Raw genomic sequence first — 16,324 nt, forward strand, 5'->3', positions numbered from 1 at the left:
CTTCCAATATTTTGTATTGGGGATTTTAAAACATGACCTCATTGAAGATTTGCTTTAGTTGGAACTCAATATTAAGAAGATAAAATAAGTAGAGCAAGATTTCGAATGTTTGGTCATATTGAATGAACGATTAAATATACAAATTAGGTCGATTCGAGGGAAAGATTTGGGTGGGATTAATTATGGTTTGTTCCAAGTCTATGTGAAATGCTTGGGATTGGGCAATCACTCAAAAAGGATGGTTATGAAGGAAATGATTGGGTCTCGCATGGTGGTTTTGAAAGAAACAAAGTTGAGTAAAATTGTGTTTGAATTATGGGTCTTCAACTTCAACTCTATGGTGTGGATTGCTTTGCCAGGATCAGCCGTGGTGTGTGGGTGGTGATTTCAATACAATTAGATTCTCGTCCAAGTGCGAGATTTAGGAAAAAACTCAAAACCCTCAAAGAAAATCTTAAATCTTGGAATAAGGTGACCTATGATCTGTTAAGATCAAGAAGCAATCCATTATGTAGGAAATAATGAAATTTTATAGAAAAGAAGAGGAATTAGAGAGGTAGTCCTCTAAAGACGGGGGCATCCCGAGTCAATTTAAAGATGGAATTTTAGAAAATATTGATGTTTGAATAAACAAGAGTGAGATGGTTCAAAGAAGGAGATAATAATATCAAAATTTTCCATTAAATGGCTAATTCGCACAAAATAACCAATTTTATCTATAAAATTCGACAACTTAAACTGCAGATGAAGATTGGTGCTTTAAAAGTTATCCACAAAATCAATAACAATTCCCATATTGTTGATCTTCCAAGCAACTTGTCCATAAAAAAAATGTTCAATTTTGTGGATTTCTTTTTTTATCATGATGACGAAAATGTTGTACAAAGGGACACTTTTTTTGTTAGAGGTGGGGGTGCTGATGTAAAACATCTAGCTCTCACTTTTCTAGAGAGAGAAAAAATGGACAAGAAGAATCAAGAAAAGCTCATAAATGGTTCGAACCAAGCCAATCCAGTGGGATGATTCGGACCAACCTGGATCCAGATTGAAGCTCCAATCAAATAAACCTGTTTTGAATAGGATTTATATTTTGTGATTGTTTTCTTTTAAATTTGCTTTATAGACTCAATTAGGAATGTTGTTTATTTATTGTTTTTCCTTTTTAGATTTGGAAGTTGCTTATAATTTTCTTGATTAATCAAAATAAATATTTATTAAAAATTATATATTCAAACTGATGGAATGCTTATTTTGACATATTTTCACATCTTCAGAGGGGTTAGGCCATAACTACTACTCAGTTATAAGATATGTAATGATTAATCACAGAACACGAGATTCGAGATTCTTTGCATCGGAATACACAATCATAAATTTTTTTTCTTGTGCATCCCGAGGCAAATGATCTACGATTCTGTGATGGGAACGTATGTCAGAAAGGGGTGTCATATTATCACGACTCATAGGCCCTCCTTGGTACCAAACAAATCATTTGTAAATACAAATAATTTGTAGGAATCTAATTTATAGAAGCTTGTTACAATTTTGTTTTTTTTTTTCACTGCAAATTATTTGCATGAACCTCTTAAACCTTTCACAAATTTCAATAAATAGTTTGTAGCTCAAAAAGTGATCCAAATCATTTGCGATGCAAAGCTTTTGCATGGTACCAAGCAGGACCATAAAAGATTGTGTAAATTCTGGAACACAAAGCAAAATCAACTTGAACAGTACAAGATATGATTTTTATAAAGCACATAATACAATAAGATTCATAATGCAAAAGATGATAACTATCATTCCAACTGAACAGCGATTCACCTCACGAAATGCCGACTTCACGTAAATAACCTGATTTACTCAGTAAAACTTAGATCTCTCTCAAACGGGATATGCACATAAAACCCACTAAAACATTAAAATTCAAACAAAATGGCATACAACATTGGTTTTATTTCTTGATTTTTCTGAAGTATAAATAACATGAATTAGATTGAAAAGGTCAACAACACTCACAAAATATCAAACACCGAATTATTGAGGATACGTTCCGATATAAAACACATTTGGTTAAGTCCACTATTCATTACGGTGCAGTGATGGTCAGGGGGATTCAAGTTTACGAAAACGAATAACCACCAAACCATGACCTACTACGGATCACACTGTTGCCTTTCTTCTTGTATAGACCTAAAAATCCGAGCCGCTGACTCAGTAGCAGATCTAGCATTGTGAGGCACAACCCTTATCACTAGCGTCTGTTGGCTACTGCTTTGATTCTGGGGCGGTAGGTCCGAACTGGAAACCTCAACAGCTGGAGCTATGGGAAAGAGATGGAGTGGTGCATCCTGTCCTTCTGAAGCTTGACCAGCAACCACTCCATGAGCCTTGTCGCATGGACTACTTGCCGTACTCCCATGTACTTCACTGTCTTTGGATGTCTGGTACATGGCTGTACTCTTTCGGTTCAACAAGTTAGAAGGGCTTCGAGTTTGCACGTTTCGGTTGACCTCATCGGTTGATACTTGTTCGGCTTGCCCGGAGTTGGCCGAGTTCATGATTGGCATTCCATAAGGAGGGTAATAAGTAGGAGGGAAGTACATCGGAGAAACATTACTTCCCGAATGAACACCTAACCCTTGTGGTGGGTGAGAAGGTGGAGCACCATAAGCTGGATTTGGAACCATCGAAGGTAGGCTCATAGGCCCACCACAACCTCCGTAAATTGGTGGGATAAACCCTGAATTTGGAGGAAAAGGCATCGCATACGGCTTGTAAATGAGTCCTTCTGAAGGGGACATTATAGGAAGCAACCATTGATTCCCGGGTGGTGGGTAGTAACCCCAAGGACCCGTTTTGTTATTATCGGTAGACACGGGTGTTGGTGCTGGGTGTCCAGAATAGGACCCATAACTCGGATGTTGACCGACAAGTCCTTTGCTGACATCATCATTTGGAGAAGGAAGAGAGGGTTTCCGTACATCGTTCTCGGCTGCACACTCGGTGTTCTGTTTTGGCTTTTGGGAATCATCTTTCTGCTTAATGATCGGTGGGAGAGATTTTAGAACATACTCTGAAGGCAGTTTCTTAGCAGGTGAGACGTCTAAAGACGCCTTTCTAAAATAAGGATTGTCTTCCAGTAACAGATGTGGTGATCCAGCAATCAATCTCTGAACCTGTTTTGAATATTAAAAATGTAGCTAAAATTCTATTCTCTAGAACTCGGATCAAATACTAAAGAAGATATTACCCGTGTCGGCAAAAAGGAGTTAGTTACTTATATAGATCAAGATCGGCTCACCTTTATCAGTCTATGCAACTCAAAAACTTGCACCGCAAACACTCTTTGTTGACTGAAAGTATTAATAGAATAGAGATCAAATACTTAATCATGTAAATTTCTTGAAGACAAGGAAACAGGAAGGCTGTGATCAATAAATTATACATGAAACCAATAATGCACAATCAAAAGGATCTTTTTTTTCTTCCCCAGGCTTAAAAAATATCAGTTGGATAATGGAACACGTGTGGTATCTTAGTATTATATTTAGCTTCAAGAATGGTATAAATCGAAGGGTCTGAAGGATTAGGAAAAAAAAAGGTGTAATTAACAGAATAGAGATCAAATACTTAATCATGTAAACTTCTTGAAGACAAGGAAACAGGAAGGCTGTGATCAATAAATTAGACATGAAACCAATAATGCACAATCAAAAGGTTCTTTTTTTTCCTTCCCCCGGCTTAAAAAAAAATCAGTTGGATAATGGAACACCTGTGGTATCTAAGCATTATATTTAGCTTCAAGAATGGTATAAATCGAAGGGAAAAAAAAAAGGTGTAATTATTCACACCCATGATTCAATGTTGATCATGCAGCTCCATCTTAATGCAAATGGAACCACTTTGAGAATTCTGAAACTTGAGCAGCAGGCCAGGGCTCAACCTGATTGATGGGCAAACCTGGGCCAAGTTACGTAGAACATGAGTTGAGCCTGGGTTAGAATAACTCAACCCAAGCTTAATTCGGGTTGAGGGTTCGTGCAACTGAGCTCAACCTGAACCCAAGGCTTTATAATAATATATAAATATTTTCATATTAATTATCTTTTTAAAGTGTTTTTCAATTATTTCTTGTTTTAGATATTAAATTACTTTGCTAATCAACAAAAAATTAGGCTTGTTTAAACCGCCGCCAAGCTCAACCCGAATTTAGAAGCTCAAGCTCTGGTTGAACTTAGGTTAATGAGTCCAGGCTCAACGCTCGGGTTGAGGGCTTTGCCACTTGAGTTGGTCTGGTCTACCCTCACCCCTGCCAAGGTCACAGCCCTAATACACCATACATACACAAAAATAAAAAATTGACTTCCTGATAGGTGAGGATGACATTGCAGGAAGTGAAGAACTATTCAAACACCTGAAGTTAGACATGCCAGAGTATCCACAGTATTACTTACAAGGAGAACCTAGTGCTTATAGATGAAAGAACATGAATACACTCAGAAAATTAAACCCTTGATTTCTCCCGAAACAGAGTAATATACAATCTCTCCTTTCAAATTGCTTTCCTCCTGGCAAAAATTCTAACAAAAACGACAAAGTAACAAACTGTCCTAGAATAATCATGTGAACACAAAAAATTTGATGGTTAAATACTTCAAACATGACAATCAACTTGATATATATAAAATTTGTGGACAGACTGCTAATGACAGGTGGAAATTTTAAGTGATGAATTGTTGCAACATGCGTCCAATGTTTTTTTAACATAGATATTAAGGCATAAGCCCCACGAGCATGCCTTTTTAAATGAATAGTAAAAAAACAAAATATAATTTTAATAGGGAAAATTTTAGGAGGGAGGGGGGGGGGGGGGGTGGGGTGTTGGGGAATCAATCCATAAAATGAGCAAATTTTAGCAAGAAAACAACAATTATGATAACACCAATCTTTAGAGTGGTGTAAGTAACTACTGTTCGGCAAAGGAACTTACTTGGTAATCGCTCTTCGTGCTTTCCAGAAATGCTTCTGACCTATTACTCCCACAACATCATCAGGAGATATGTCCAAGCCCACTAAAGAGTCCACCATGGAAGTCTCCGAGGCATCATCATTTCTGTCCAAATCTCCCACTTGTGACGATCTCTGTATGTTATCTTCACAGTACTCACCATCATCTTCAGCCTCCTTAGGACTTGTTGGACCATTCCCAAGTGATGCTCCTGAGCATGATTCCCTTATAACTGTTGCAATGTTTCCCTTCTCCAAAGCTCCCAGAGATTCGGCAGACAATCCGTTACTACCGATAATTTTTTCTCGCAGCAAACCAGCATTATACTCTTGATGAAATCGTGCACCCGAATCACGTAATCTCTCAAAATCATACATTGGACTACTCTGATGTTCCACATTCAAATAAGCATTGTTGTGCTTCAAGGATTCAGCATTCTTTTCTCTAATCACGTACTCTTTCAGATGCTCTTCACTCTGATTTCTTCCGTGTTGTCTTGACATCATATCTGTGGTGTTGGTTCGCTTCAGGTGTTTGTCACGAGCGTTCCGGAGTTGCATTGAGGAACTACAAGTAATTCCAGCAGTTTTCAGTGTACTACTTTCTGAGATTACTGTATAACGGCCTGGGTGACTTGGGCTGAAGGGAGTGGGTCTTTCCCTATCTAAGCTTTGTGGAGACTTACTGGGACATGGAGCGATCCCGGAATGAAAGGCAGGAACCCTAAAATCGTCATCATCTCCAAGCTTTGAATCTTTTGGGTTGGAGAAGTCATATGGTCGGAAAGAATTGTATTCGGCAGTTGATGATAAATGCTCTGTTGCATTTAATGTTTGATAATCTTTCATAGATCTCCGCTCAAAACCTGTCATTGTGGTATTAAAATTCACCCCTTCGGAAGAACGTGAATGAAGCTTCTCAGCCGATTGAGCAGGAGTGGGAGAAGGGATGTACAATGGGGAAAACACAGTCTTTTCATGTCCAACCCCCTACAGAGATAAATTGTTCATTGTGACAAGGAAGAAAGAAAAAGGAATGCATAGACGTAAAAAATAAAAATGTTGTCCACATGAGAAAAAACATAAAATTACAGAGATAAATCATTCATTGTAACTAGGAAGATAGAGAAAGGAATTGCATAGAAGTGAAATATTTAAAAAATAAAAATAAATAAAAATGCAAAATCATTAATGTTGTCCACATAGGCAGTTCACGCAACAAAATTACTCAAAAGGCAATTCGGGTATCTCAACAAACGTACATAAAGCTCTCGACTAACATTACATTGGCCTAAACAGCACCAGCATCTATTCATCCCAATGTTTCACTTGTCATTGCCTCGAGATTGCCCCCAACAAATGACAAGTGACAACGGATTCAAGATTCTCCTGATTATATCGAAAGCAATGAATGTGACATCATCGAATCAAAGACAACAATTCCTCTTTCTCTCTTTTTTAAAAATAAAAAACACTGATTAGAGATGAGGCCAATAAAAAACCAGAAATTATCCTTTTCTGAGCTAAAACCCATTCAAGAATACCATCGAGCAGCTTTTCAAGGACTTCAACATAATTCTAATGATTTGCAACCTTGCAAGGAAAACATTTTTTTGATAGGAAGAAAAGAAAAATTACAGTGGGGTCAACTCACAAGAAGAAAAAAAAAAAATTTTAATTTCTACTAAAAAATTAAAACCAAACTGATGAGGCAAGAAAGATATAACCGAAACAAGGAGACCTACGGAAAATTAAAATGATTTTAAGATGGACAAGGGCAAACAATTGGCAGACTAAAATCGAAGTTCCATTCTCATCCAATATCAATAGTTAGTCAAAATCCGTATTACAACCTCAAATGCAAATATGATATCAACATCCGCTTAAATCGACTGAAAGACAAAGTCACAAAATAAAAAACTGAAAGATGCGGAGAGAATTTGACCAATTGAGAGAATGGGGTGCATATCTATAGAGTATGCAACAGATGGAAAAGAAGGCCATGTGTGGATACAACGTCTCCGCGCAAGAGCGTGTTTTTGGAGCTTCTCACGGAAGAGCAAAACATCTCCGGGCAAGAGTCAAAGACGTATGCTTCTGGTATCCAAACGTTGGCTAGTTCCCCGCACAGGAGCAAAAGTCGTCAAGGAGCTCTATCCAAATGCAATGGAAGCTCCTTAAATTTTTCTCAGTCAAAGAATTTAAGTAGAAGGATGGATCCACACGTGAAACAAGAGTGGAAACATTATTCTCGTGCAATACAGCAGTAGAGGGGTGTCAGAATCAAGGCTGAAGCTAGGCTTCAACAGTCTTTAAAGGAAACCCTAATAGCCCCATAAAAGCTATTTTACTTGGAGAAATTCTCGAATCAACCAAAGACCCCTTTCATTGTAAAGCCATTACTATTTATAAGTAACATTAACAAACTCAAAAGTACTAAGGTATTTATTTCTTTCCAAAAATATCCTCTTAACACTTCCATAAATTAAGGCTTGGATAATTGAAGAAAATGTTCTTAGATTGAAGTCAAATAGTTCTGCCCATGGATCATTTCTAAAACAAGTATTATATGAGATGTGGCCACACAAATGCTTTAAGGATTGATCCTATTTGCATCAAGACCTCCCTAGGTTAATGCTTTTTGTTTTTGGAGGTTTTCAGATGGTTGCAACCCAAGTGCTAGGGTTGTCCATTAAATAGCATCTATGGATTTGGGCTGTCCACGGCCTTAGTTTAGTGGGCTCAAGTACTTCAACGGGAAGTCTCAATTGATGGAACTTTTCCCTTGGTGTGAGTGTGGCTTGGGATGTTTTGGTGCAAAGGACCTCAGCTATGGTAGGTAACATAAGGGTAAGAACAACGCACTAAAGGGTACCTATGAAGTAGACTAGGTCCTTGCGGATGGATCAATACATGGATGAAAATTTTCCAATCAAATTATTCTACTCATTGCTATCTGTTTTGGAGTATTGTCCATCCTCAAGTGTTGCTATTTGAGCTTTAGAGTTCCTTCAAGGAATTTTTTTAATAAGGATGACGGCCCTTGATAAGATCTTAACCATAGACTATTTAATTTCCCAGCTAGGGTAAGACTAGCATCAATTTCTATGTTATGTATAACGAGAGCCATCACCTTCTTCTCCATTGCCCCGAGATAAGTCTCATTTGGTCCCATTTTTTCTCATCATAGTTTAGTATGTGTTGGTCCAATCCCTTCTCAATGTTTGATACTTTTGCTTGTTGGACCTCTTATGTGTTTAATGCTAAATACAGAATACTATGGAGCATGCCTCCATTTCACTATTTGTTGGTGTATATGGAAAGAGAGGAAGTTTAGAGTCTTCAAGGTAAAGAAAGGTCGTCCTGGTGGTATTTTTGGAAATCAAAGCTATATTGTTTCTTTGGTCAACGATATATGAGGAGTTTACTAGGGTATATTTTAAGGAATTTATGTTTAGATGGGATTCCTTAATTGTGACTTAGTGGGGGTCTTTAGTAGGGTGGGCGGAGGATTTTACCATATGTAAGTGCTGAGCTGGTTTGTGCTCCTAGGTAGGTCATCTCCCTCCTATCTAACCATCCAATCACTTTGTATTTCCTATTTACTATTTGATTAATGAAATCTTTTATTTAACCAAAAAGAAGTCGAATGAAAACTTTCAAATGTTCACTAATTAGAGAAAATGAGGATAAATGAACATGAAAGGGTGTTCACGACTTTCATCACACTGATATTTTTAAGAAATAAAATAATGAAAATGAAAAGGTGTTCATGACTCATCACAACAATCACTAGGAATAATAAATGCAAGATTAATAGATTGACCAAGGGTTAAAATCGGATTTTGCTCGCCTTAATTTAGCAAATTTAATCAATTTCTAGAGCCATGTTTGTATGCATCAGTCACACACCTAATTCCTACATTTTTCCTTTTAAAAAAAACCGTTCCTTAACTCAGTTCATACAAAAAAAACAGACCATAGTTTACTTCTAGTGATCGAAATTGAACCCAATCAAAACAACAACTAATTCTCAAGACAAAATGCATAAAACATACATCAAATCAAATAGATGGCTATTCCCATAACCAGATAATTCCCAATAAAACAATCAAAACTACTTTTCCTGTCTATCCATGGAAGCAATCTCCATTAAACCCTTAATCAAACTCATTAGCAAACAAACAAAAACTCAGAAACTAACCCACAAAGAATTTATGAATTTAGACAAAAGCCCACCTGACTCGACGAAGCAGAAGGAACCAAAGAGACAGCGTTATTGCGTGGAAGAGGCACTGCTGACGCCGACCCTGAATTGCTCCTTTGAGAAGGGATACAAAGCTGTTCATAGAGAGCCATCTTGTTTCTAGGAGGTGCCCTTGGCCCTCCTTTCTCTGTATCATTGACATGAAGCCTAGGAAACATAGGGCCCATGATCTTCTCATCTTTTCCCCCTTTCATACTACTCCTACTCTAATTTGAATGTCTAATTCAAACCCTACTAACAAAAACCAATTTTTTTCACCAAAAAACAGCAAAAGATCCCAACTCACTAACTTTCTCCATCAAAACCCACTTGAAAAAAAAAAAAAAAAAACCCAAAATTTCTACAATTTCAGTATCATACAACAATACCCAGATAGAAAAATCGATTCATTCGTCAAAAGCAATCAAACTCACTTAAAAAGATATCGATCTTTCACAGAAATTCGTCTCTTACAACAAACCCAGATAGAAAAAATCAATCTTTTCGTTAAAAACCCACAAACCCTCTTGAAAACCCCCAAATTTCTCCAATTTTAGTAATATACAACAATAACGATTTTTCACAGAATTTCGTGTGTTATTGTGTACAACAATACCCAGATATCAAAAATCGATCTTTTTAGTTAAAAAAATCAAACCCACTAGAAAAAAACTAACCTTTTTTCGCTGAAAATCGAAGGAAACCCAACAAGAACACTTTAATATCTCGAGATACAGAGGATTAGAAGGTAAAATCTAACAGAAGGGCTTCTTAGAAAGGTAGATTCCAGAAGAAAAGAAGACGAAGAGTGACCTCTTTAGAATTCCTCAGAACCAGAGGATCCTCTTCTCTTATACAAAGGCGAAGAAAAGGTAAAGCGCACATGGGACCCAATTATGGACTTGGAAGATGCTTGAACCGGGTTCTCTTCTCGACCGAAGATGGATGGGTAAGACCCTAGTTGTAGACCGGATCACGTGGAATTTTACTGAACCACACACATTTTTTATTTTTAGTTTTTTGAAATTTAATCAGATTTTATGGAATCTGTTGAAGATCGTATTCAATAGAATTAGATTTGTAAGGAAATGAAGAGACATGCAGAGATATCGGTTTGGCTATTACTATTAATAGAAACACGTATGCTTTGTAATAAAAAAATGTGATAATAATGAAAAAATAAGCCAACGTTTCGACATGTGGCATTACGTAAATGTTTACGATATTCTTTAGTTGACAAGTGTCAACCGACTTATCCACATGTGACATGTCATTTTGTTGATGAATCGATTTAACCTATAAAAGAAGAGAAGTTGATACCATGTTGGAATTGGATCAAATCATTTTCGATGAACTAGTAGAGGGCATGTGCAAATGCACATGTGGTATAAGGATCCTTTCGTAATTTAAATATGAGTCGTGATCCAGAACAATGTCTCATTCCAATAACAACATACATTGTCTACTAAGTACTTTTGGTTGGAGGTTTTTTTTTTATTTTTTACTAGCCCAAGGAGTATCCCCACCTTTGGTGAGACTAATCTACTTAGGGTTGCACACACCATCCAACACCTTGTCATGTGTTACGGCATTTAAGTAGTCACATTTCTGTGGAGAGGCATGTAGAGATTCGAAGACACAACTTGGAGAGCAAACCCAGTCGCTCCTTACCCTCTCAGCTAACCACTGGTGGGTCTTTTGGTTGGAGATTAAATAATTTGGATTGTGTGCAATGCAAAGAACGACTTACATAAGAGTCCAATGTATGTTAAACTCCAACCAAAATGTTAAATATTAGTTAAGGAATGATGAAAATAATAAATTAAAATTGCTAACCAACAGGTGGTGATAAAGAAATTGCAAAACAAAAGTTATTGTTTATCAACTGCAACGTAATTAAAGGTTTTGAGATCGGTAAGAAGTTAGATTGGTAAAGAAAAGGAAGAATGTTTTAATCATGCCTAAATCGTAAGAGCTATATGCTCTATAAGGGAGAATGGGTAGATCGGGAACAGAGCTTTGTCAAAACATGGATTGTAGGCCATTATTAACTAACTGATTCATCGATCTAATGATGTGTTATATCACCTACATCTAGCGATCATTTAACCTCAATAAACACTTTTTCCAATAGTTTGATTTTAATTGTGGGTGAGTTGAAAATTGAAATAGCCTAGAGGAAGAAATTTTCACTTCTTGAATTAATTTATAATTATTTCATATATATTTTGTTTGATAACTGGGTATCATGTAGACAACGGACAGGTCATAGACCATGGTCTTCTCCAAGGACTAGTTCTGGGGTACGTGCAACACCCGTCTATCACACGCACCAGATAAGTGAGGGTGCGCCCTCGCAGGTGGCCCCTGAGGAATTAATGTTCATATTAGATATCAAACTCACGACCTACAAGCATTAACCACTTATCAATCTAAAATTACCATTGAGACAACCTTTATAGCCCTGCTAGTAGGACTTAGGAACCATATAAATATGATGATCATGGATGATTCAACTTTATTAATTATACCCACCAAGGGTTAGCTTAGATGGTAAGGTATGACTAGGTCTCCAGGTCATGACTTTGAATCTCTATATACCCTTCCACATAAAGTGGCTACTTACCTGTTTTAACATCTGACAAGGTGTGATGGTGTATGCGGACCTAGGTAGACTAGCCTCACCTAAGGTGAGGATACTTCCTAAGCTACCCAAAATATATATATATATATATTACTAATTATAATAGAAATTGATCTAAAATGATGATTTGATTTTAATAATTTAACTTTTCTAATTTCACGACAAATTTTCATGAGGTTAATAATACTCATGAAACGATCCTTATTTAAAAATGGTATTTATGTTAGAACCCAATTTCGTGTGGCCCAGTTGACCTACACGTTTTTAGTATTTAATTTGCACATGAATTCTATATATTAACGACATCAATAATAAAGAATAAATCTTAATGTAATTAGAATTAGAATATATACTCTTTAGGTTTTAGTGGGAAACCCTGACCCATAGGAATCTTACTAAAAGATGATATGTAGGCCCTCTATTTCCATTTATTTAAGTGGAGTGGCACCTCATAATAGAGATACGCTCACACATACACTTATAGGGTTCAGAATCATAGTGATCTCCATCAATCATTAGAACTCTAGCCGATCCAATATAGAGAGGAGAGAAAATGTGAATCTTGAAATTGACGAACACGATTAGGGATTTGTGCACATCGGATCATTGGTACATGGATTACAAAAGGCAAATCTTCACCATAATCTTGGATCATTCATTTGGCTTATGGCACAAGGTAAGTACCATATAAACTATTGATCTTTAGGAATATGAATAGGTTCTTAAGATCTTAAAATGATTCTTGATCTTGAAAATTATAGACTAATAGTTAATAAGATTTTGTATGTTATAAATCCCACAATTTACAATCTTGCTTTACATTTACATTTAATAGGATATCTATATGGATCTTAGTTTTGCAGTGAAGTTTTCATGAAAGTTGAAAAAGTTATAATGGGTTGGTTTCTATACAACTGTATCGTTAAAAATATCAAGCTATCAACAAAATTTAATCACTTGTCATTTCTTTCATTTATATCTTAATCTCCTTCTCAAATATCATAACTTTTAATTTGTATGTTTGGGTCAGTTGAGGGAAAAATCAAGATATCATCTATTTTTTTGGAACTCCTCCAACAAACATTCCTCTTTGGGTCGAGTTCTCAAAGTCATTCCACTAATTTTTAGAATTGACTCAAGATCCAATACGGTGCCTCGATCCTATAAATTAGGAATGATATTTACGTGGCAAAGTTGGGTTGGAGTTTTAGTCACCTTGTGTCAATCCTCCAACCCAACCTTATCACGTAGACATCGTTCGTATGTATAGGAACATGACACTATATTGGACCGTGAGAATTACATCTTGCATGCCTTTTTTCGCACTTTACAATCTATAATTCCTTCCATAATTTTGATAGTGGGTGTATACGTCCGACTAGGGGGGCCAGATGAGCCAAAGCTGGAACCAAGCCATATGGGGCCCTCCCCCTGGCATGTGCAACACCCACACATCACACGCACCAAGTAACTGAGGGAACGCCATCACAGGTGACCCCAATAAAATATAGCTCATACTAGGCATCGGCCTTCAAATCATATTTTTTAAAGTGCCACTTAACTAAATCGTAAAGATTCGAGGAGAGTTGATTCAAATCTCATTGAACCCATCTTCACCTCCATTAACTACTAATCCATTGTTTGCTTAGTCAAAAAAACAAAATGTCAAGTGGCACAACAAATAAGAGGTCCAGATAAATCCCTTAGGAATACTCATCAATCAGTGATTGAGATGCACACTTTTTTGTGTCACATGTCTAGTCCAGCAAAGTGCTAATTATGTCCCCACAATAGTACTATCGGAAATTGCGAGTGAAGATAATTACAATTATAATAATATTAAATATTAAATTATAAAAATAATGTTTATAAATTCATTTTAAAGATAATCATACCTTTAAATAAGAGAGCTTCTATTGGCATCCCAAATTTTACTTATTACACTTCAATTAAAAAAATAAATGATTGAGAATAAGTAAAAGTTGGGGTGCCAATAGAATCTCTCTCTCACTTCCCTAGATTTCTAGTTTTTGGTTTGGGATTTTATATGAACTTAATCATAATTGTAAATATAATAACTGAAATTTTTTGAACAAGTGTTAATATGTTTTGTAATGTTAAAATTATAATTTGAGCCAAACATTTGTTATTCATTGAATAACGTGTTTTAATTTTTAATTGAGGTGTGTCAAATAGTTTTAGAAATTGGAGTATAATAAGTAAAATTTGGGGTGCCAACGGTGGTTCTCTTGTAATAAATATTAAAATAAGAATACACATGCATCGTAAAAATAGATGTGTTATAGAGGCTGTAATCGAACTTTCTTACATGCCACCTAGGACTGTCAACGGATAGATATCCAATCGGATAGTGTTATATCCGAATTCGAATCCGAAAATTTTTAGTACTATCCGAATTCGAATTCGAATCCGATCGGATATCACTAACGAATATTCGAATTCGTATCCGAATAAATTATCGGATATCCGATTCGAATCCGAAATCTACAATTCGAAATTTATCCGAAAAAAAAAATAAATAAAATCAAATGGGTTTTGAGAGAGAGATTTCGACCGATTTGACCTGTCAATGGACACCGATGCCGAAGGTGAGCCGCTGAGAGAGATTCCGACAGTGATCGCAAGGGGTTTAGATCGTTGATGCTCTTCGGCCGGAGATTATGGAGTTCGCACCGTTGATAAATGGGTTTTACTGAGAGAGAGAGAGAGAGAGTGAGTGAGAGAAAGAGAGAGAGAGAGAGAGAAAAAAAATACGTACTGTATACTCGCCGGCCGGAGAAGGAGCTCGCAACCCCGCACGGTTGAAACCCTCCGTTTACTTGGACTGGTTCTGGTTCGTGTGGTTGAGGTTGAGAGAAGATAAAAATAGATTAAATTTTTGTTGTAAAACATGAATACAAGGCATATATATATATATATATATATATATATATATATATATATATAAATGTTTTGTTGTAAAACATGAATACAGAATACATATATTATATCGGACCGGATATTATCGAATCGGATATCGTAATATCTGAATTCGTATCCGAAATTCATTCGAATTTTAAAATAACATCTGAATCCGAATCCGGAATCCAAAATTTTCAGATAATATCCGATTTTTTCGAATTCGGATTCGGATTCGAATTTCGACTATCCATGGACACCCTTAATGCCACCTTGCAATCCGGATAGGAAGGGATTAGACTTCGAAAGAGATGGGTGCAACTTCAAACTCACATGGAATTCGAGTTATAACCTTGGAAGCCTTGGTCTATAAATTTTTTTGTGGCAATTGCATCTAGCACTTCAACTTGGGTGGACTGATCTGAATTCAACTCGGGCGCAATGCCGATTGATGGGCAAGTCAGAATTGGGTAATATGGAAAATGAGTTGAGCCAAAGCTAGCAAATCTCAATCCGAATTTAATTCAGGTGGAGCTCGGGTTGAAATTTCAGGTAATCCGACTCAACCTGAACCTGATGCTATATATTTACATATAAATTTATTATTATTATTATTAATTTTAATTTTAATTTTAATTTTCTCTTCCTAAATATATTTGTAAAAATAAAAAAAAAATATAATATAAAAATTAATAGATTTGGAGGTTTTATGCAAATTTATTTATTAGTGATTTTATTTTTATTTTATTGTATTTATTTTTTAAGATATAAAATAAAATTTATATGTTAATAAAATAAAATTAGAGTTGCTCAATGAGCCCAACTCATCCAAAATTACTTAAATTGGACTAATCCGATGTTAAAAGCTCAATCTCGAGTTGAGCTTGGGTTAATGAGCTCTAACATGATGATCAAGTTAACCGGAGCTCGAGTTGAAGGTTCTACAACTTGGGTTGACCTTCCAATCCGTCCAGGTTGCAGCCCTAATTGCAACTCCCACAAAATTTCGAATCCATTAGCATGCTCTTATGTAAGACCATGGTTTCAAATATCTTTCAAGACCGAACGAGTTATCACGGTAATGTTCACTATTGAGACAGATGGACATCGTTTCTAGGACTTCACATCATTTCATGAGATAATTGAGATGACTCGGACGATATTTTCAAAATCTCAGTCAAGTTAGTAAAACTTGGCCGAATGAATTGGGAATTTGCATTTTTTAATTAAAATAATTATATTTTTATAATTTAAATATTTATTATCTAAATATAAAAATAAATAAATAAAATCATATGACTAAACATATTTTAATCTACCTTATTTTATTAAAACAATTATAACTATTTATAAATAATTATATATTAATAAATAATTGTAAACTGGGTTAATGGTTCCATCTTGTATGAGATTACTATGACTCATCCAAGACAACTCGGTCTCGTCCGAAGCAAGACGACACTTCCAATCGAGATTTGCACCATTTGTAAGGCTGTATACATACAAAA

General features: G+C 35.9%; 1 protein-coding gene across 2 annotated transcripts; it reads right to left on the bottom strand.

Annotated features, from left to right (window-relative positions):
- Positions 1-1,877: 1,877 nt before the first annotated feature.
- ELF3 (hydroxyproline-rich glycoprotein family protein) lies at positions 1,878-13,991 on the bottom strand. 2 transcript variants are annotated; one of them, XM_086418563.1, is made up of 4 exons: positions 9,931-13,991; positions 4,991-5,997; positions 3,302-3,353; positions 1,878-3,176 (listed from the first exon to the last, which is right to left on the bottom strand). In XM_086418563.1, the coding sequence occupies exons 2-4, from the start codon at positions 5,878-5,880 to the stop codon at positions 2,154-2,156; spliced, it is 1,965 nt and encodes a 654-aa protein (XP_086274689.1). In that variant the 5' UTR covers positions 5,881-5,997; positions 9,931-13,991; the 3' UTR covers positions 1,878-2,153. The 2 variants fall into 2 exon arrangements, with proteins under 2 accessions (XP_086274689.1, XP_086274688.1); XM_086418562.1 differs by having other exon boundaries at positions 9,247-13,991.
- Positions 13,992-16,324: the final 2,333 nt, after the last annotated feature.

Source organism: Akebia trifoliata, chromosome 12, assembly GCF_017979445.1.
Source record: "Akebia trifoliata isolate Shusen 1 chromosome 12, ASM1797944v1, whole genome shotgun sequence".
NCBI lineage: Eukaryota > Viridiplantae > Streptophyta > Magnoliopsida > Ranunculales > Lardizabalaceae > Akebia > Akebia trifoliata.

What these genes read in the sequence shown, in the direction of transcription:
- ELF3 (XM_086418562.1), bottom strand. Translation starts at nt 9,468, where the DNA reads ATGAAAGGGGGAAAAGATGAGAAGATCATGGGCCCTATGTTTCCTAGG. An exon ending in CTTCTGCTTCGTCGAGTCAG is followed by an intron (nt 5,998 to 9,246) that starts GTGGGCTTTTGT and finishes TTATCTCTGTAG; the next exon opens with GGGGTTGGACATGAAAAGAC. An exon ending in GCACGAAGAGCGATTACCAA is followed by an intron (nt 3,354 to 4,990) that starts GTAAGTTCCTTT and finishes TAATACTTTCAG; the next exon opens with TCAACAAAGAGTGTTTGCGG.